This window comes from Egretta garzetta, unplaced genomic scaffold (genome assembly GCF_000687185.1).
Source record: "Egretta garzetta isolate BGI_Z169 unplaced genomic scaffold, ASM68718v1 scaffold425, whole genome shotgun sequence".
In the NCBI taxonomy this organism is placed as follows: Eukaryota; Metazoa; Chordata; class Aves; order Pelecaniformes; family Ardeidae; genus Egretta; species Egretta garzetta.
Genome location: NW_009259796.1, coordinates 1,275,586 through 1,299,156, shown reverse-complemented (window position 1 = coordinate 1,299,156; position 23,571 = coordinate 1,275,586). Strand labels below are relative to the sequence as shown.

General features: G+C 36.8%; 1 protein-coding gene across 3 annotated transcripts in view; it reads right to left on the bottom strand.

Moving 5' to 3' along the window:
• The window catches only part of RASA2 (RAS p21 protein activator 2), a 40,035-nt gene extending 19,821 nt beyond the window's left edge, over positions 1 to 20,214 (bottom strand). The window contains exons 1-5 of one of the 3 annotated variants that reach the window (XM_035895283.1): positions 20,133 to 20,214; positions 19,853 to 19,958; positions 14,301 to 14,404; positions 13,175 to 13,269; positions 6,571 to 6,647 (exon numbers count right to left, since the gene is read on the bottom strand). In XM_035895283.1, the coding sequence (XP_035751176.1) occupies positions 6,571 to 6,647; positions 13,175 to 13,269; positions 14,301 to 14,404; positions 19,853 to 19,958; positions 20,133 to 20,187 (437 nt within the window). In that variant the 5' untranslated portion in view covers positions 20,188 to 20,214. Of the gene's footprint in view, positions 1 to 6,570; positions 6,648 to 12,762; positions 12,834 to 13,174; positions 13,270 to 14,300; positions 14,405 to 19,405; positions 19,485 to 19,852; positions 19,959 to 20,132 lie in introns of those variants that run through there. The other 2 variants (XM_035895284.1, XM_035895285.1) reach the window with 2 other exon arrangements.
• Positions 20,215 to 23,571: the final 3,357 nt, after the last annotated feature.

Here is a 23,571-nt window from a genome sequence, read left to right as displayed (position 1 = left end):
TTCTCACTCCCTTCCTGATCACTGTATGAATGACCTGCATACTTGTCATAGTGATCCTGGGGGAAAATGTGTATTATCATATAAACAAAAACTGATCACAATGACCTACTTCTGGTTACAGAAACAGCTTGTTCTGGCCTCCCCTGTCTTCTTACAGCTTGACCACAATGTACACAAACTAAGGGGAGGTTTGTTTGTGATTTCTTGCAAGCTGAAAAACATTTTACTGACAACTACGCAGCTTGCAGCAGAACTAGAATCTCCAGATTCATCACATAGATCTGTCACTTCAAGCTGATTTCATGCTCCAGTCAGTCTCCCTGTGTAGGCAGCTCTAGCATTTCCTTTTCATCGCCTGCCCAAGTCCCAATTCTGTGCCAGCAAGTAAGGTCTACCTAGCTTCGACAGCCTACCCTGTTCCAACATCTCAAAAACCAAACAATATTCCACAGCCCCCCTGACCACCAACTCCTAATATGCCCAAATCTTTCCTTTTCAGACTCATCAGGCTCAAGAATTTATTCCAAATTTATCTCATCTCCTCCCCCTTCCATCTCTCCCTCTAAGCTCGCCAGTCATAACCATCCCTTAAATCTCCAGTTACTGCCTGGAGCCTGCTTTAGACACGTTACCTGACAGCACTGCGAAGTCAACTGAACTGCACCGAAATGGTGGATCCTCCTCCTCTTACACTCCTGCCTTGCATCTATCACCAACGGTGATTCTGTTTACTAGCCTTACCGAAAGCTATTTAGGTTTCAAGATAGTGTTCCGTCAGTTTGGCAACCTAAATTAACCTAGGCATGCAGAAGATCTCACAAGCTCCAGAGGCAGTGCAAGGCAAGTAGCCGTTAAGGGTAGGAAGCCATTAAATCAACTCAGCACTATCGAACTGGATTGTTGCTCCCTAGGGACTGAATACACGAGACTAAATTATCGCAGACAGCTTTAAGCTACTAAACAAAAACCCTCCAGTAAACATGTCTAACAATTTTCGAAGATATTTGAAGTGGCTTAATTAGAGCAGACCTAACAGAAATGGAAAAGTACAACCTCAGCAAGTTTACAGCTAGCAGATCTCACAGGAATACTGCCCTTCCCCAAAGAATCAGGCACAATGCTAAAACTGCAATCTTCTACAGCAGGGGAAAAAAAAAATCCCACCAAACCCAACCACAACAAACCCAAACACTTCAACCAATCAAAAAAGAAAATAACCCTAAAAATATATTTATTATGCTTGTCAGAATATGAATGTATTTCCATCATATGGTAAACATTTCAGCTTTGACAAATAGCTTCAACTATCTAGGCTGGCACAAGCAATTTTCATTCTAAGGGCATAAATGCATAGAGCTTGAAGAACTAGACAGGAACTTAAAAAGCCTTTTAATTTGTATTTTTAACTATACATCTTTACATAAAGTCTAAGCAATAGCTAACAGAAGGTCTTTTGTTCTTTTCTCAAACTACTGATCAGTTACGGTGCAGCGTAAGGGATCTTTCAGTTTACATTAATTCTTGCTTCACATCTCAGTAGTTTGTTCTGCAAGACAAGTTTCATACAGGAAATAGGAGCCTTTCAGATACAACTGGCATATATTCAGCTTGTAAGATGAAAATAAGTCCTTAAAAAGACACAGCCTGCAATAAACCCCCTCAATGACTGACGAACTCTACCTCCATTATGCAAATCAACTGAAGTCCTCCAAGTGTAGAATTGAATAACTGCAGCCATTAGGATTTGCATGCTTCATAAGAATTGCTATGTTCCCTAGAACAAGCTCATGTGAGCAGATAAAGTGTAAACAGGACAGTAACAAACTGACAGGTGAATTTAAGATAGTATAGTGCATGATTTATTTAGAAAAGTGCAAAAAAGACAAAATCCAGCTGTGATAAGCCATTTCTGGGCTTTCAAGTATTTGCACTGTAAACACATAGAACTGTTTGTTTCAGAGTTGAAGTCATGTCAAACATCGAGAAGGCAAGTACTACCATCCAATAACCTAATTTGGCAAGAAACCGTTCAAGTATCATCTGTTTGAGCAGCAGCAAATATGCAAACAATGGTCACGCAAACTTGTTTTTACAGACTCCCAGAAAGGAGAGCTGCAAGCACGTATTTTTGAAATGTGCTACTATACATGCCATTGCGGTTTTGAAAAAAAGAGCCCACACTGAGTCAGCAGTTAATCTATTGCATTATCTTTTTCCCCTCCTCATTCACACATTAGAGAAGGAAACAACTTAGAATCGGAGACAAAACAAAATTTTAATTCAGAAAGGGTCTGTGGGTGTACCTGCATGAAGTTTAACAGCAAGTTTCCCATTAGTACAAGAATTAATTGTAAAAACAGGGCTTAGCTCACTGTAAGTGGTCTCTATGATAGCCCTTCACCAAAGGAAGATGAACTTTATGCTTTTATTTCAAAAAAAAAGTGTAAGGGTTTAATTGATCTAAGATAAGCAACTACAAGTCTTAATTTGACTTTCTCCAGGGAAAAACGTATTTCAATATCATGTTTCTAGAATGCTTATACAACCTGAAAGCCCTAGCTGGCTTCAGAAAGTCCCACCTTAAGAAAACTGGCCACCATTTCCCACCCTCCCCCGGCATCAAGTAAGACCAGATCAGTCAGTTGTACATCTTGTATGTGACCACTTTTTGTCAACTTGAGCAAAAGGAGGAAACTCCCAGTTTTTAAGAAGTGAGGGGTTTTTTTGACTGTTATCCACAGCTTTGCTGATACACAGTTTGTGATACATTAATATTTATCCTTCCCCAAGCTTACTTCCCTTACATAAAGTTGGGGAATAGAGCCCTAAATAAGGATCTAAATTCAAAACAAAAACAGAAGGGGGCGGGCAGGGGGATAGAGGACAAAAAGAAAGAAACATGAGGAGTTGCATTCCTGGTTTCATTATGTGACAACTGACCATCCATTCATCATAGGTAGCAACACTTATCTTTCTAAAATCACATGTTCTTTTCCCAAAAACTTCGTTTGGAAAAGATGGTTTTACTGTACACACTAGCATGAGAAATGAAGTTTTCCTCCATCCCACATTAGCTGTAAGAGGCTAACATCAGCGGCAGCTCTGTTGTCCAAATTCTTAACTCTTAAAAACTGCTTCCTACTGGAGTTTCCTTCAGTTTTTAAATCAATCCTCATCATAAAGCCCATCTAGAAGACCAGCAAAAAAAGCTCCTATAACCACATATATAGAACCAAAATAATATGAATCCATCTCTCAGTCTCAGGTCTAATCCCACCTCTTTGGCTCATCCACAAACAAAAAGGTGACAGGGGACTCCAGATAATGCTCGGAATCACAGCCCTTGAATTACTTGGTATTGTCTGTGTGCTTAACACGACCTTTAGTCTTGTGCTGCGAAAGTTATAGCTACTATTTTTCAGCTTTGTAGAACTTCTGGACTCTCAGGGAATACATTGTAGAAATCCATTAGAAACTCACCTACACACAGAAGCCAGCACAAGTATCTAGAATACTCTTATCCCACAAAAAAATGTAACTGGTGAAGGTTTAAAAGCTTCGCTGTCTCATTCCATTGAGATACATGAAGTAAAACATGGCTCTGAAAGGCAAGTATTATAGCCTGTATTTTAAGAATTATTTTTTCCACAGTTTTTTTTTCTTTGGCCAATGCTTTTTCAGTTTTGGACAGATGAGAAGCAGCAGGGACAGAAATATACATATATGCCCACTCTTTGTCTTTTTTTACTCACACACAGCTCTGCTGCTTCTTATCTTTCAGCTTTTCTGAAGGAGTTACTAATACAATGACTTCTCAGGGCCTGGTGACTAATAAAACATAGCAATAAGTTATACTGACTAATTATCCTCAGAAATTTAAAAAATAAGTAGAATTCTAAAGAGTTGAAATTTTCCATCAAAGAATCTCCCACGTAGTGTCTAAGTTCCTCATGCTTCAAGATCTAAAGGGTCTCAAAAATGCCCTCACATCCACATCTACAATACTATGTCCAGTGAGAGATTTCTTATTTCTCCTGCTCTCACATACACATGCAAAAATATATTTATGTACAATATATTTCTTATACAACCCATTATTTCAAGGCTGTCAGCATGTGTAATAAAATACTACTAACATTTTTATTTTAAGGAACTCTAGTGCATTTCATAATCTCAGATGAAGACAAAAGTACTGATGTAATACTGCAGTGTTTAACGCACAATCCTCTCCCACGTGTCAGTGAGTGGGTGAGTACAGCAACCACGAGAGAACCCTGGCTTCCTTTTGATCATTTATCTCTGTCATAAAGAGATCCTAAGAGAGGGCACAGTGAGTAACCCACTTCCTACTCAAAACTGCAATCTGCAACAGTAACTTTCTAAAGCAACTTTTCTTCATCACACTAAGAATCCAAACATGTTTTAAAAATTGAAAAAACAAAAAAAATTAACTTGGACTAAAGCGTATGAATATATAAAAAAATAAATTAAAAAAAATTCTATCAGAAAGTTAAGCTGGGAATAAAACAAAGTCATAAAGCTTCAGCTAGTTTTTGCTGGTGAACAGTCCAAGGGCGAAAAGTTGTTCTAATTCTGCCTTGTGCTGCAAGGGGGATAGAAAAATAAGATCAGCAGAACTCCCAAAGAACAAAGCTGCCACCCACTATACAAGTAGAAATACATTCAGAATTATCTTTAAGTTATAAATATACATTGATATACAGCAAGTTTCCATATCTTACCTGAATTATCAGCCTACAATAGCCACTAAAGCATTACCAGTTTCACTGGTTTAGTTCTATCACAGAACGAGCTTCCCCTTTCATACCAAGTAACAGAAAAGCAGAGAGATTGTTTTGCTAGGTCTTGCTCCAACTACACTAGTCACCTTGGTTTAGATAGATGACTAAGACAGAAAGAATGCAATTTAAACTTCCTAATAAAAATCACATTCGCAAAACTGGCAGTGGAATGGTCTCTCCCTGCTCCCCTCATGATCTGAACATGAAGTCACTGAGACAAATGGAAGACCACACACCATTTCCTCCCCTCACGGTTTCGCAATACAACCCGTTCTTTCATACTAAATTCTCAGAGAAGATTTTAAAAAAACCAAAAACCTCACTCTCTGAATTAATATATAAATTAATGAACAATGTTGGAAAGCAAAATTAAAGCAGCTCACTACGTTTCGAGTTTTTAATCTTAACTTTCCCTTAGTCTTTATATATCCCTTGTCCATACCCTTTCCTTCACATGGCCTATCCCACAACCTGTTAGGAGACAAGTGCAGAAAAGCCTGCCTTTCTTTCTGAAGCACCAAAAATAAAAAAAAACTGCAGTAAGACTGGCTTGTTCTCCTGAACCTTACTCATGCTGAGATTGTAAAGAAGTTACAAGAGAGTGTTGTAAATCCTACTAAGCCTCTGCAAGCCATTGGCTTCCACTGCTCTTTTCAATGAAAGCAAACAGTCTCCCAGAGCAAGTAACGTAGAAGGCTGTCAGGCTTCTTCCATAATAAAGGATAGGATTAGTTTCTAGAGAAACCTGTATCTTCTAGTATGCCCTTATCAGATCAACTTTCTATGAGAGTGTCAAAACATTTTCATATAGCTGTGTTTGTATTGGCGCCTTATCAATTTCTGGCCTTACATATATTGCTTAATAATGAATAAAAAGAAACAGAATGACCAGTACCCATGGAATTTTGGTCTTCTGTGACTAATATCTCTAACCTGTATATTCAGCCTCTCAAAGCCATCACAAAGGATCATTAGCAAATACAGCTCTAAGAGTAACAACACATGAATATAGACTAGTTAGTATCTTCCAATAGGTCTCATCCCGTGCTTTCTTCTTTAATATTGGTGAAATTTGTCTTTTTTGAAATAACATATACGGAAACCTTACTGTTTCTCTGAGGCTCTTTGACATGCCGTAATGTCTTTACACTTTGGGGTCAAAATTAATTTTGGTAGCGAAAACTCCTTAAATTGTTGCTAAGAAATTTTACTGAAACGTGGCAACATGCTGCTCTGAAACGGCAATTCCCGCGCTCTTTTTCTATAAACATTCCTTATCATGGTTAAGCATGAGAAAGTAATTCTGAAGCAAAACTAGAAGTGGATTTTCACATACCAGACCAAAATATTACTACTGAACAAGTTTCACACCATTCCCAACAACACCACTAGCAGCTCAATTCTGTCAGTAAGAGCAGTACTGCAAGTTCTTGCCGTCAGCTGCAGTGGGCATTCCTAGCTTTCTCACCAGACCCAATTCAACTGGAATTACAAGACACTGAACTAGTGATACCAGATAGCCATTCTGAGTCCTAATAGCGAGTGCTCTGAGTGATTTGGGAGCAACAGAGATGAGGAGTTGTGAAAAACTTCTGCAGGAATTCCCTAGGCATATACCCAATGCCTCAACAAGGCAGGCTCCAAGGTAAGTAATATAAAAAGAAAAATGTTATTGTTGCCAGGATGTGCAGACATTCAGTATTAAGAGAGACAAATCACAATGTTCTAACAAACAACTAAATATTCAAGGATTAACATATTTTCTTACTGTACTACTAGTTGCTGGCACACAGATCCATTATCTGTTATCAGTTCATTCAGTTTTAATTCAAGGTGAACTTTTCCCTGAAAAAACAAGAGAAACACAAATAGTTTTAAAAGCCTTTATTTTGAAAGTAGCAATTAGAACAATAATATAGTTTACAGTTAGAAGCCATTTAAGGTAATTCCAATATATCAACTTCAAGCAAACATCTATTCTAAAGCATGTAACCTGCAAGTAGACTATGATAAAGAGAAGCATTATCCTCAACCGCAGACAGCACATGAACTGGTCAAGCCTCCACAGATTTAACACACACAAAAAATATTTCTTCCAGCATGAGGAAGTACCAAGAGCAAAAGTCCCTCTCAGCTTTTTTTGTCCTAAGCATGGGATGAACACTTGAGCAAACAGACTGTGAATTTCTGAGCATTTCAGGAGAAAGTTCTAAAATGACCTTGGACTCTAAAGGCAGTTAGGTATATTCAGAATAGTAGAATAGTACGCAGTAGCTGTAACCAGCAACATTTAATATCCAGCTGTGAAAACCTGGCCATCCCACCAGACTGAAGACCATTTAGAAATTTATTATGCATCCCAGTGCAGCTTTCAACTATTTTATGAAGTCTGCTGATGTACTCATGGAACAGTAAACACAACAAAGAAGAGGAAAGGGTGGCAATAACTGCTAAACCTGGTCTGCTAAACATGGCTTCCTCCTTTTTTCTGATATGGTAGGACGTATAAAGAAGAAGGATCCATAAGTGATGACATAGCATGGATTAACTGCAGAACTCAGCAAGGGCCAGCCTGTTCTATCCTCTAAATAAAAGGCTCCAAAAACTCCAAACCATAACACTCAGCTTTCTTGGGATGACCAAAATTTGGTACTATAACCTTGCCCCAAACATCTGAACATTGCCTTAACACTACTTCTCCCTTCAGTGCCTGTCTATTTATGCTGGTTTTCACATCCAAGATAACCACACACTGACAGTCTTTCCTCTAAACCATGCTTTCCTTCGTATTCTTAGAATTTGTCTATTTGCTAAATGGAACATCAGATGACACTGATTACAGTTGTAATCCACAATTACAATTCAGGGAAGGGACCTGAAAGGTAATTTTGAAGTGTGGCAAAGGAAGCAAGCTATAATTTGAACTACAGTTTTGCTGTACAACACTAAAATGGAAATAAAACCTTTAGCTGACCTTGCACCTTGCACACATTTCTATAGCACTTATGTTTTGACATAGAACTGAAATGTTTTTATTGTAAATCCCCTTGGGCAAGGGCTGTGTTTCTCTCTCTGTACGTCACATGGGAGGAGAAGTGAAGTTTCTTTTATAAGGAAGTTTTAAACATAACTATTTTGGGATGCCTGCCAAGTGTTTTGCAAACTGTTACTACATGGATTGGAACACAGGTACATTAAGAAAATATTTGTCAAGCAGAGAAACTCAATTACAAAAATAGATTTACAGGATAAAAACAGGACACTGAGAAGCATGCCAACAGCCTTACAAGGCAAGGTTTTTGAATGACAAATTAAAAGACAACATTAGTAGTATTTATTGTAATAGCTGACTTAACTAGTTTTAGTAGGCGGACCTCGTGAATGGCCTAAACATCTTCCTTTTGCTTTAAAAAAACACCAAAAAACCACCAAACACCAATCGTGTTCTACACTGATCAGTAGGAGTAAAATAGAAAGTTTTCTGCCCTTGAGAACTATCTGTAGATGCAGTTGGTTCAAAACTCAGCACCATGATGGCTACAGTAACATGGCTCTAAGTAAATATTTCGCTGACATGTATGGAGAGTTCCGGGTACATTTTTTTGTTTTGTTTGTTGAGAGCAGCACGATAGTTTCCTAAAGTGGCTGATCTGCAGATCTATATCGCAAACTTTTGACATGATATGCAACTGGCTTTTAAACGTGGTTGTACAGATTGGTTTTAGTTCAAAACAAAGAGAAATCGGCCATTTTTATACAATAAATAAGCACACTTTATGTGAACGTATGTTTCATCTGTAGATCTCACAGTTGTTCAAAGGCACCATTTTAGGTAGGTAACATTTTAACTTTACAAATGGATTAACAATCAATTTTCAGATACTGACTAGAGGAAGATGGAGTGGTTGATTATGTGGCCAAGTTTCACATAGTAACAAAGGAGCCAAAACTAGAGTGTCCAAATCACCAACCTAAACTTCAGAACTGCAAAACCAATTTAGTTACACAGTTGTTTTTAGCACTGCAACTGCACTTTCACACTGTATTTTAAGAGTTTTTTTTCTCCTCACAGTTTCAATATTTTGATTATTTCCACATTATGAAATATTATGACTATCTATAATATATACAAGTTTTCTAGTTTTCTAAAGCTCGTAAGTGGAAACCGGGCTAGTGACTGTATTTTCAATATTTATGCCAATAGGCACTCATATATTGTGCCCACATTCCATATACCAAATCACACTACTGTTCCAAGCGTACCACAAAGTAACTTTCGACAGTGTTAGCTTCCTTCATAAAACCTTCTCTCCTTAAAATTCAAGAGGAGGAGATGCATACTCTTTCATCTGAAGGGTAGCCTATGCTTGGGAAAGATATTGCGGGCGGTGGCGGGCCTTAAACGGAGTTAGAAATGCCAACAGTTATTTTCCAGTTCCTCCCTCAACATCAGAAACTCTAGATTACAGTATTTCTCTTGAACTGTCCCCTTCCTTCCACTTCCCCCAGCTCAACAGAACAAATACCACAACTGAACTAATGAATTTGTGAGAATAAGAAATATCATCTTTATGCCACACACACTATGTCAACATTTAAGTAGAAGAAAACAATTCTAAGCCCAAAGTTAGAGAACTTGAATTAAAAACAAAACAAAAAACCCAACAAAGAAAACCCCTAAAATAACCCAGGTTATACACTCAGAAGCATCTTCAGTACACTGAAGTCCTTGAGGCAAATGGAAAGTAAAACTGGGGCTCTAGAACACTCCACACATTACATGATATTCTCACATTTAGTACCTCCTGAATTGTTAATTCTGTTTGCTTACTGCAAAAACATCTCTACATAGCGGATACAGGTTCTATCAGCTTCCATCGGCTTTCTTCCAGCTTTCCCGTTCTAAATTAGAGCAAACATACACCACGTTCCTGAAATGTACTACATCTTACCGTCGACCACACTGAGCTCCTAGCACTATGTAATGGGTGATGCTTCCATAGCACTAGGCATATCCATTCCACTCTGATAACCCCGTGAGGTTTACTTTACCCAGACCTTTCTTATTTCCTAGGGTTAGAGATCTGAGCCACTAGGAACCTACAAGCTAGTCTGAGGCTCCATCTCCATTTTTTTCCAAATTTACACATTCTACATGAACACTATGGAAATCTATTAGGAATACATTACTTCAGTAAATGGAAATCCTATCAATCTTAAGAAAGAGAACAGTGAATGTTAAAGTTACCTTCAAAAACCTTAGAAGCATGTGAAAGACTGACCTTACCAATGTATTTTGCAAGTATAGATCGAATCTCTACAAAACGTTTCTTGCTACAAATAACAAAGATCAAGGGCACATTTAACAATATGACCTAATTTCAAACCAGCTAAATGAAGATTTAAGGAAAAAAAAAAAGGGGGGGGGGGGGGCGGCAAAGCAATCCTAAGAATTTTATTGGCATGCTGAGGCTATCTGCACTTTAGAAAATGTGAAGGTTTTGGTTTTTTTAAATATATATACATATATTAACAAGTTTGTGCTAGATACAGTTAAATATGGTTTGTTCCACTCAACTTTTCAAACGCTACTTTATTTGGCTAGTAGTCTCACGTTCACGCATACTTTTCAAGAAACAGCAGGCAAAGGAAAAAGTTCTAAGAAAACTAGATGAATATCCATTCATAATATTGTAACCAGCAGAAAAACAAAGTAATTTTTACACATTTTCAATGGCTGGGGAGAGGCCACTCTCTTCCCATACATACTTGAAAGGAAATACCCAGCATACTACTTTCACCAAAAACTTACATTAACTCAAGCACATAGTACTTATACTCTGCTGAACTTTTAATCACCTCCACTTCAGATTACCTCTATGTGCAGAACTGTGGAATCAGAACAGAAAAATACTGGTCTACAGCTTCTGCATTAGGAGTGGACTGTGACCCGAGAGAAGTCCTAAATTAACTACAAGGTGGTTTTAGAAAATGACTGGTCTGTTTATTTCCCCACCTCCCAATTCTGTTTTATTCTATAGGAATCAACAAATTAATACTTGGTAATTCCACAAAAGACAAAATGTTACATTTAATTAACTTTTAAGCCTTTCTAGAAACCGTGAAAGTTATTAACAAACTCAAATGTCTTCCAGTGATACTTTCATTTGTCCTACCATGCTAAAGTTGACAATTTCCCATACAGACTTAAAAAACTAATGAACTGTAAAGAAAGAAAAAAAAAAAAAATCCAAGACACACTTATTAGTAAAGACAACAACGGCCTGTGCCAAAGCACTTAGGACTTGGTATGAATTTTGTACATCTACAAGCTGTATACCACAATATTCAATATGCAGCTCCACAACTACTGTACTCGATATACAGGCTGTTCATTATACCCAAGTTAGCCTGTATGAAAAATAGGTCACTGGTACACAGAAAGTAGTTTTCTTGAGACAAATGAAGATTTAAGGAAAAAAAAAAAAAAAAAACAAACCACCACCAAAACCCCAACCAAGCAAACTGCAGTATGTCCTGCATATAGCCAAGGAACAAAATATTTCTAAACCATTCTATTGCCTTGCACCCATCATAAATTCTGGAAAACACATGGAGGGAACTGAAAGAAAAAGTGTCAACTACATGTACGGTGCCATAAGAAGAAGAGCACATCTTAAAACATTTTTTTCCCCCCGAACTGTTATCTAGCTTTATAAATATTTGTGCACTTTCCTGCACATACACTATGTGAGATCCTGCTATTTTCAGCCATCTCCCACCAATAATCTTGTGAATCTCCTAGGAATACATTTCCGTATGGTACGGCATATCCAAACCAACAAGCTTTCAGCCGAATCTGGCAAATGGGAACGGTCTCAGCTCTGCTCCCCCAAACTTAATGGAAAAAGGAAGCAGGAGAGAAGCGAAACCTACCCAAATGCTCTAACTCAAGGGAAGATTAACATGTGGAGCACACCTTAGCAGAAGAGGTCATCCTTTAATGGAAGTGTCATGCAGGAGTGCTTTACACACATCCCAGCCATGGAAAAGTATCCATAAGAGCTCACATTCCACTGTAAGCTACAAAGCCATGGAAAATTAAAACTTTTTTATTTCCAATATGTAAGAAATTGCTAAATTCTATTAATGGAACATTATAATTGAGTTTTCATACTTAGAGTTTTATAACAAAAAGTAATCTTTCATTCAATACATTTTTATGACTGAGAAAAAACACAGCAAGCATGACAATATCTAAGCCAAAGCCAAAATTGCACTTCAGTTTGTCTCTGAAAAGGGCTTTCTAGAACATTCAGAGCGATTAGGTGGAAGAATCAGAAGAATGGGAAAACCTGAAGTTGGACTAGTCAATCTGTAGGTCCCTCCCAACTAAGCTATTCTATTCTACACTAACTGGACAAGGACTAATTTTCAACACACAAGAGAAAGTGCTATTCAGATGTTTTGAAAACCTGTCTTCATGTAAATTGCATGCCCTTTTATATACCCAACAGCTGCTTACTAAACTTATAGCTCATAAATGATTAATTGTGGAAAATAACATCCTTTTTTTAAGAATCCCGTGCACATTCACCTGTTGTAAAAGCAGACAGGAGTCTCCCTACCCAGAGGGACTTCCAAGTTACTAGAAAAATACAAACACTGTCAACTCCAAGACTGTTGCCCTCAGGCAAATGATAAAACTATTAAAATCTAGTAAGTTGTTTATCACAGCAAGAAGGCCAAGAAATTCTCAAGAATACTGTTCTGTTTTCTTCCTCAAACCAAAATGAGGATTTCTACAACTTCTAGAGCCATCTCATTTTTATGTATTACTAGAATAATCCTGTCAGTAGAACTTGAACCACAGACCAAAATACAGATCTGAAATGCAAGTTATTTGATACCAAATGCAGAAAGTATTTCTAAATAAGATAAACGAGCACAGCACAAGTACCTCCAGTTTTGGAGACATTAACCATTTCATGTCACATAATCAGTCATCATTTCCGATAACACCAAAACTGACTAAAAAAAAAAAAAAAGATTCAGTAGTTTCCCAAATCATTTACCAGTCTCAAGTACATAGCTCCTCTTGCAAAGATTTTAGACATCAAAATACTATTAAGACATTTCCAAAACAGTTACTTCAAGTCTTCTGCCAGTTTTAAGTATCATGAAGAACAATACAGCCAGTTTAGAAGTGAAGAATATGCATTATTCTCTAATCAAGCTGAAAGACACAACTGTCTCACAAGAATTAGACAAATGCTAACCTCTGTCTGCTGCAGCTCAATATAAATTTCTACCATTACATGCACTTATCTATATTTAATTTTAAAAATCTAAGTGTGCAATTTAATAGTTACCTGAACCTCTGAATTAGAATCAATGGGTTGAAGCATAAACCAGTTCTCTTTTCCTGTGTAGTTGCATAAATCTTCTTTTTTGATTGACACCTTTCCTGGGGGAGGGCGGCAGGGAGAAATAAGCATAAATATCACTTTCATCTGAATAGGACAAATATTTAAATAGATTCAAAGTTTGGGTTTTGTTTAAACTCTTTTTTAAGCTTATGATGCTATATGAAAAGCTTATGGAAACAAGGAACATGATGCATAAGTAAAGCAGAAACCCAGTTTATATAAAGCCAAATTAAGTTAATTATGATGTGTTATCTTGGATATCACTAATAAGATTAGGTAAAATAAAGAACACACTTGTGGCTGGAAAGAATATAATAAAGATTTGAGAGAACAGTAACGGTGTTGAAGAATGTTTAAACAGCAAACTGAAGGTAGATGCCTTTTACTCTTCTGATTGCTCTTTGGAAAGCTGTTATTATATCAAATTATCTGGCATCCTGGTGCAAATTATTTCCTTCCTCAATTCAAGTAATGAGAAGGTTTCTTCTGCAGCAGACTGTTAGAGCTTTATAGCAACTATATCCAAACAGCAGCTGCAATAGAGCCATTATGCAGGGGGGTGAGGAAGATCCACCTCCTGTAATTTTTCACCTAAGCTATGTAAGTTGCTGCAAAATGCTTTATAAGTCATTAAGTTACAGGTTGTACTGACAGAGAAAAAGACTATCTATAAATACCTTTAAGAATTATTCCACAATTGAAAATATTGTGGAATTATTCCACAATTCATTCTTTAAAGACCTATGGGTAGTGACAATTGTTCAAATATTCCAGTGAAACAGAAGCAGAGGAAAAACAAGTAGAATTTCAAAAAAATGTAGAGACTATAAAGTGTCCTATTAGCCTAAAAAAAGCCCCATATTTTAGTAAGCAGAATAAAGCAAGGAAACAAAATCCTGCTTTTCAAACTTTAAAAAAAAATAAAATTTAGATTTAAGTGTGTTAGTTTTAAGTTTACTCACTGTGTTTGAAAAATGCATCACTTTAATAAGTCTATCTTTATCCACAGATAATGATGCTAAAAATAACCAAATGTTTTGCAACATGTAGATAGTATCCCAGAACTTACCTATACGCAGGTCTTTTTGTAAAACACTTTTATCATAAATGTAGAAGGACAACCACTGGAATGTTCTTGGAATCTCAAAATAAAACTCTTCCCCAAAATAAGGGCTGAAAAGAAAGACTGAAAGTTAATCCAGAAAAACACTATGTAATTTATACAGAAGACAAACATGAAAATGCTATACTTTTACTGCAGTCCCAGACCTTGGCCTTTAGCACTATACTTATCTATCATCAAAGCCATCCACAACCATTTCATTACAAGAACATACAATAACACTGCAGGTTAAAACTTCCTGATAATGCCTCATGTATGTTCAAAAAAAGAAAAAAAGTTAGAATGCAGATGCAGAAACATGCTGCCTCCTCCACAATTTCAATTCTATTCTTCTGTCTTGAAATTATTCTAGTTGGTTCTCTACCCACCCCAAATGACTTCCTGAGACATTCCCAAGTTTTATGTTTCCCTTTTCATTCAGTACACGATTAAATTACACTGAAACACAATTTAATTACTTCACTAACTGACATTTGTTTAGCTCTAACTTCAGTGTCAAATTTGATGCTCAAAGATTCAGATCTGTAAAAAGAAGCCATAAGCATTAGCAGCTATAAAACAGAACACTGAAAAAGAGAAATCTTAATCTCAAATACACACATTCTCCTGCATGCTGAAATGGTCACCACATTTCTCCATCTAATGAAGTCAAATACAATGTTTACAGTTCACCCTACTGAACAGCCATTTGCACAGCCTTCTATGTAAGAAGACTCTGGGTTCCTCTATGTTAGACGTATTCCACAAAATGTGCTGTACCTCAAGGAATTTATATTTCCATTAAATTTCAGGAGTACTTACTGATGCAATCATAGCCAGTAGTTGGAACGTTGTATTTCAAAAGACTGACCAAAACCACAATGTTATTTGTGTCACTGCAAGTTGTGAATTCTGAAAATCAAGTGCATCCACAAAAAAACCCTTCTATTTTGCAACTACTGGATTCTTAAAGACTTAAAATACTTTCAATTACAATGTATTAACATCACCAGAGAAAGGCATTCAACTTCATGAAACTAGTTTTAGCCTCTGCTTTCTTTCTATAGGAAAGTACTGTGATGACAGTTATACCAAAGTCAGAAACAAAGGTGGGGTTTTTTGTTCGTTTGTTTCCTAGTAAAGTACCCTTCTGACACTGCATTGTTACGATACTTTATTAAGCTAATACAAATATGCTTATGTTTGGAACCATCAGCTCATATTACTACCTACCCAAAGGGACACCAGGAAGAATAGGATATCATCCCTACTCTCTTCCCTCCAAAATAATTCCAGAAAAAACACCAAATGTCTAAGGATCAATGGTTCATTAATTAAGTTAAAAATAAGAGAAGAGCTGATAACTAACTTAAAAAGTGGGAAAGAACACAGGTGAAAAATCCAGTATTTCATATTTCTAGAACTGATTTTTAGAAACAAGAGCTTTAACTGCAGGAATTCATTATGAGGAATTTCACAAGTGAAAATGTTCCTCTTGTTTTAACACAGACCTTTTACCATAGACTTCAAAGCAGACAAATCAGTATTAGCCTTTGCACTACACTGAGAAATAATATAAGAATTCTCAGTTGAAAAATTTGTTTGGGGTTTTTTCAGCTCCCCATGTTTTTTTTTTCCTTAGGTGTAAGTTCACGAGCAGCAGTGCAGCCCTAAGCAGCCTCAATTTCCTTATCACCTTCAGTGCTCATTTTAATTGTATTGACACAAGAACTCAGACCAAAAAAGATGAAACAAAGGCTTATTTTAAACTTAGGTCAATTCCATGATAGGGCTTCCCGAATAGCTACACACTTAATAGCTGCACCAGTACAAACAAAGAGATACTACAGCAGAAAGAGTGAACTAGCTGGCACTGGTATCAAGGGAAACTCTGCTACTAACTCAGCTTCAGTCGGACATCCTAAGAGGAACACTAGACTACAATGTACATCAACAAGTGTGTATCACTAAGTGTTAAGCCCCTTTTCTTGCTGGATCAGTATAACTCTATGCATCCAATTATAATCAGATAATTAAGTCTGGGATTGAGGCTATTAGCAGAGTCTTCCAAGAACCTATTTAGCAGCCATATCCTATGGCTAAAGAGAGCAAACTTCAAAAACACACACACCCCCACCCAAGAATGATCAGCCACAAACAATCATTATTTTGACCTCAACATTACATGAAGTCTTGGATTTGGCAAGAAAGAGCAGGTCAATAATATAAGCATAAATAAAAAGTAACACATTGTTTTATTCATGTTGGTACATTTTTCCCTGTACCTGTCTTATGAATCAGTTGTTGATTATTCCTTAGCAAAGTATGAGGCACAGAGAGAAAATTTAAGGTAGAGAATAGAAAAGATTAGTAAAGAAATTCTTAGGGAGATACAGAACTGGCTGAAGGGGTACAAAAGGTTATACCAATGAGGAATAATTAAAATGGAGAACTTATTCAACCTGTTCCTCAGGGATTCAGTCAGTTTAGTACTTTCATTTGTGACTTTGATGCAAGAACTTTAAAGACTGTGACGGATACAAAATTAGAAGATAATGCTGTTCAAAGGAAGACCAGACTGTCATACAGGAATAACTGGATTACAGTAATACAGGAGATTAATTTTAAATGTGCGACATACTCCTTTGCTCTTCCCTTCCTTGTTACATTAAACTGGCAGTTCTATGACGGAGACTGACCAATGCACCTAGATCTGTCATTTGATAAAAGCAAGTTACATCAACAAGAAAATTAATTTTTGCTATAACCCTGCATTCACACAAAAGTCAGTGTGAAAAAAAGAAACTGAATTCAGTTTAAATTAAAAAAAAAATGCAACGCACACATACCACAACCCTTCCTCAATTCCTCATATTTGACTGTAGATATTTGAGGAGGCTCATGGATGTTCTTTAAACTTTCCAGGGGAAAAAAAAAAATAATTTCTTTTTTCAGAACCCACAGAAATCCCACACCATGTCAGAAAATATTTCTTGAGTCATTAGTCAAAATGTCCTTCTTTCACTTCAGTATTATATCATGTTTTTCTAACTTGGAAAACTCATTTGCTTCACATCTGCACTCTAACAATAGTCCCAGTGCTGGTGGAAGCCAAAACCTCTTGTTTTGCACATTTAAAAAATACATTCCTTTATAAGCTTTCAATCGCTGTAGTCAAAGATCATTTTAATTCTAGTGGCAATTACTTCCACAGACATTTAACTAGCGGATATTCATAGAATACAATTTAGATTACAGCTAGTATAAATTTGCAACCCAGAATAAAGTAACAAAAACAGCTTGTGAATTACATGTATAAGAAAAAGCAAGCAAATAACATAAAACAAAACAATTAAATTCAAAGTTGTTCTTATGACTGAAATTATACTGTTCTACACCTTACTGAAAAGCAATTTATAAAGCTTTCAGACTAATAAGAGATCAGGGCTTTCATCTTCCCTTCCAGTACCTCTAGGTTAGTACGGTATTCTACTTTAACACAGTAATAAGCAACAAGATGGTATAATTAAGTTTCTGGAACAAGTGTCAGGCTTCATAACTGCATACATACTAGTAATCAAGTGCAAGCATCCAACTCTGGTTGCTGCTAATAGAAGTTGACTTATTTTATTACATTTCATCAGTTTGTGTGGAACCCTACTCATGCTGTGAATCTACTTAACACAGCTGTAATTCAGAGGATGAAGGACTTCCCTATGGAGTCAGTGGAAACAGAAAGGCACCTATGGGCAAAGAGGGATTCAGAACACTAAATCCTAATAAAGTGTTCTCAACTTAGAAATACTAATTTCATATCAACAGAAAAATTCTCAGTTTGAGGGGGAGGAGGGTTATATGTGACACCTGAGACATACACCCCCAAGTTGTTGTTTTGTTATAGTGACGAGATTTTTCTTCCTTTCTTTGTAAAGTACTGATGGCATTGTTTTCATTTAATCCAGTTTCAGTGAAAACTTCAGTACTATTTTAAAAAATTTTGATGATCTATGGCAATTTTTTTTACCAAACGTTTTACTATGCAATTAATACTTTTTATTATCAGGTGATTAATTATATAAATTTAATAATTCTTAAATGGACCGTAATAAAAATGTAACAAGGAAGCGAAGAACAAAGGAATATGTCGCACATTTAAATTTAATCTCCTGTATTACTGTATTACCAGTTAAATGTAACGGGTCTTGTTTCTAAGATAGCAGTAACCTTTAGGGTTTCAACTATCAACACGTCAAAAATCAGACAGCAAAGTCCTTCTTTTTAAAAGGTACACTGGGTTCCCTTTTACCCATCAAACTACTGTCTATTTGAAGGGAAAATGTTAAGTTTCTGCTTTATCAACACAGTGTCTTTAACATTCTTCTCCAAAGGATTATTCAGTTGGGTTTGTTTTGCCAATCAGTCTCAATTGCAGCCAGTTAAACTCTGAAAATTTTCTGGATCTGACTACAGCAGTTACAGATCAGGAGTATGAGCAAACTACTTGTTCCTGATTGCATGTATGTGGTGTTCGCTTTTCATGCGGAAGCATAAGGAGGCTTTAAAACGATGTTTTGGAAAAGTAAAATTCCCTATTTACATTTGCCATATGAGCAGTATGCTGTTCATCACCTGGCAACACCAAGAGATTGCTCAAAGAACAAACACTAACAATAAAACGACTGGAAACAACAAGAATTAGGAAAACTTTCAAGAGTTTGAACAGGCTTTCTGGTTTTAAGAGGAAGATTTAACGTCTCCTCCAGATAACTGAAACTGCCACTCAGATATTCTGAACAACACAGCTGCATCAATGCTTCAGGATGGATCATCAGTGAACTTCAAGAGTTTTGAGACATAAAAGCACCTACACAACTGCAGCTATGTTATCATGACTTCTTTTGTTTGATTGTTTTTAAGGCTCTAAGACAGTAGGGGAATCTACAGCTAAGTGCTGCTCAGGGAGGCAAAGCAAGCCATTCTGTGAGAATACTGGTTATAGTTCCCAAAACAAGAGTTTCAGGAGCGAATGAGACCTATTCAGGGGGACATCCCACAGCACACAAAACTCTTACCCATGGAAAAGTTCCGATTCCTTCATTCTAGAAAGAGGTTTTACAAGACAGACACTAGAAGCAGAAGTCCACCAATACAGACCAACTGCATGTCAGAAATAGGAAATAACATGGAGCGTGAGTATCAAGCAGATTTCTCTCCCTTGAAAACAACCTGGCAAGAAAAAGAATGTTGTGCTGCCCAATGGAACAGAATAAAGTAATAGTGAAATATGTTTTAGCATGCTTCATTTTGAAAGCACTGTACTACTCACAAGCCTCAATTTTGTCTTCTTTCAACTACTCTCATGATTTATACATTGCCCTAACATTTCTGAGCAGTTGCCACAAGTCAGCTCTCATCTTAAAGAGGTACAAGCAAAAGCACATGCACATTGATACATATCTTGTTTTTATTCTGAACTGAGGCAGTCTTGCTTATCATATCCATTTAAAAATTAAGCTTACCTTAAAGACTTTTCAACTACCTGTGTACGAAAAACTTCTTCTTGGTCCAAATTTATGGTACAGAAAAAGTCTCTCATTTTGTTGGGTACTAAGTGTTTGGCGTCATCTGTAAATAAAAAAAAACAACTGTAAATATTGAGGGGAAAAAAACCACAAAATATTAGGCACAAGAACTTTATGGTCTTAATGTGCGTCCAAAGTTTACTTTTCCATTCAGTCAGCACTCATTTCCGTATCAATTTTCAATTCGTAAGATCCAATAGCATACAGAAATTGCTACCTCCAGCTTCACGTGGAATGAGAGTCGGCCGGAAGAGGACAACACACTGACTCATGAACACCACTTCCTTCACCACCTGCACTTCCCCTGAGAGGTCTCATCTCAGGCTTGACCCTGCGTAGCTCCTTAAATCCGAGCAGCTCGCAGCCTGAGGTGATACAGCGTTGGGTCATAAGACCAATACATGATCTGGCTGAGCTATTGTTCACTTGGTATTTTCTCTATTTAGCCAAATAGTTTGGCTAAAGGAAGCTGAATAGTAAGAACGTGCCCATCAAATCTTTGTTTCATTTTCCGCAATGAACAGCTGATTTTAAGTCAACTGATATATTTCCAAAGGTTCAGCTATGAGTACTCTTTATTTTTTCCTAACTGTCTAGTAGAAGGGAGAAAATCACCTACTGACTAAACGCAACGTGGATAAGAACAGGTAGAAAAGGAAGTTTCTAATGAGACAGGAGGACTGCCCACACAGGAATAGAGAGATTTGCTGGGTAGAGTTGAGACCACCGCAGTAACACACACTGGACATCAGGCAGCCCTTTTCAGAAACAGTTACTTTTAAGTAGCTACAGCTAAAACCAGCTACACCGTCCTGTAGCTTCAATACTTATTTCCCGCTCACCCCCCACCCCCCCCCCAGATGTTTCCTTCCCCTCCGAATGTCTTTGAAGACAGCAAACAGACCCTTTTCACCTTTTATTCTGCTAAAAGAAACTAGACAAGCTTTTCTGGTTCTCTCTCATATGAGAGGCCCCTAATCAGCGAGCAGCCACTCTCTGTCCCCGTTCCACTTGAACTGTTAACTTAAACTCCGAATGTCTTTGCTGCGTTCTGCATTAGGTCTTCGCCAGGACCTGTTACAGCAGCATTCACCCTTACCCGCTACTGAAAACTCCTCTCCCAAGGAAACATGGACTCAACTTTATCTGAACTTGATAGAAAGTATGAAAAAGTAATAGAATAAAAAGTACATCAAGGTATTGAGTTTTAATTACTTATGTCTGAGTAACATATCATTCCCGCTTTCAAAGACCGCAGCTTGAAACTAGATTTGAAGTGTCATGCATATGTTTCTTTTTTAAAAACTGCAGATGTGGAGTAAGCTTTATTGTCTGTGCTGGTAAGATGTAAAAATCAGAATTTCCCCCCCCCCCCCCCTTTATTTTTGTTAAATAGATTATTACAGTCTTGGAAGCTAAGTAAGTAACGCCTGGCATTGGGAAGGCTACAGCAACTGTATCTGAGCAGAGAGAGTGACGGTTTAACAGGAACAGAGACCCAACTTCATGCATGATGTTTTCCAAGTCAGGGATCTGTACACTGATGGAAAGCATGAACAGACACTTAAGTAACTTCCACAGCTAAAACTCGTATTCTCAGAAGCATCAATGAGCTTTTCATCATCTTGGGTGTGGGAGAGGAGGAAGTACACATACTCTTTTTGAACACCACACTTAATGTTGATAGATTGAGAGACATGAACAGAACCAGTTTTTAATGCCATTAGACTCCAAAGAGAGACTAAACTCAAAATTACCCTTTAGTGAGATATTGCAGAAGAACTGAGAAAAGCATCAATGACTGAACATTGCCTTAAAAAAAAAAAAAAGAAAATATATTTTATTAAAACATATGAAAGAACATACAAAAATAAATTCATGACAGAGGCTAGTAATCCCCAGAGAGCTTCTGATGCCGCAGTTTGTAATTAATATACATGAACTGTACGTGTCAGTTGTTCCTGATAAGAATCTTTATTCTTTTAGTTAATACTCTGTAGCTTCGCCATCCTATTTTTACATAAAATATTTAAGATACAACATTACTTGATCAGCACTGTACAGTGGACTTTGAAAGGAAATTACAATTATTAGTTTCCTGTTTTCTTAAGAGAGTAAAAATTAAATTTTTCTACATAATTCACAATTTTTATGTCTACTATACTGCAGTCATTCAGTATTAAAAGAAGCCTTCTACCCAAGGGAATAGAAGAAATAGAAGGTTTGATTTTCTATGAGATAAAACCCTTTATTTTGTAGCCCAAGTGTTTAGCTTTAAGGCATGGACAAATTTATTGAGGTTTTTGGTAGGCTGGGCAGGGGGATGATTCTCAGTTCTGAGTTAAAAATAACCTCAGAGCACTTGTCAGGTGAATTACAGTGCATGAGATTTCACATCTTTCCAGACACATCTTAATATCTGTGATTGTGGCAGACTTTTCAGCCACATAGTGGTCCAAGTCTTCCAAGAAGCTTATTTTCTTAAAAAAAACAAAACAAAACCAAAAAACCCCCAAAATCCCCAAGTCTTTGATTGATTACACCAAGCCTTACTTTTTCCTCAAAAACCCAAGGCTATAATGGTTGCATAAAAATCAAGCGTGAACACCACCAGATATCTGCCTGAATGTTAAGATTTTCAGTGCATTCATCAAGTACGCAAGTCTGAATTCTGAAGACAGCACATGTTGCACTGTTCAAAGGATGCAGAGGAAAAAAGGTAAGCAGTGAGAGAAGTATATTGAGGAAACGTACACCAGTGTTTCCCAAGGGCTTGTTTAGAAAGTGTAGGTAGTACGAATGGTTAGTCAGAAACACCAAGTAAAGTTATTTTGGGAAGAAGAGAGAAATTAAAGCAATTTTACATCTAACTGTGGAACTGCATTTGAAGCCTTTTCACAGAGGCAGTCATTTAAAACTATGTAGTATGATACTTGAACTTGCAGTTCAAATGGTGAAACATGCAAGTGATGGAACAGAAGCAGTAACAGCCTGACTTATTTATTTATTTATAACCATATCGGTTCACCAGTTTCAGTCACTGAACTAACTTAAACCAGAAATTATTTTCACATGACACGTTTAGTAGCCTAATTCAACAGGGAAACCATGAAATGCATCACTAAAATAATAAACATCAACTTTTTTATTTTGAAAAGGCAGAAGTTCACAACTGCTATTAGTTACCTGACTTTTAAACTAACTAACTTTATTGCCACTCAGCTACTTTGGGAAAAAAGCAAAAAAAAAAAAGTAATAGTAATAAAAAACCCCACCACCCCACACTTTGGCCAATTATGCATATTGGGTTGGATTTTAAAATATTTAGAAAATACTGTTTAGGTTCTCTATAAAAACACCTAGTACAACCTCACTTGAAAATAAGATTAGATCAAACCTAAAGGAAAGGGAAAAGCTGCAATGCTAGTAACAACTCAAGTGGTAGAGCAACAGGAATTCAGGTGGATGACATTAAAGTAACGTGGAGAGTTTAAATTTATTAAACCTTATTAGTTAGTAATAACAGCAACGGAGCAACCTACCAAATTCAACAGTTCTGACAAACTCCTGTGCCTGCACATCATTTGTTAAACGTAGACACTACATGAAAACATCAAGTTAAAGCTTGTTCACTGTTAGCAGCACATCAGAAACTA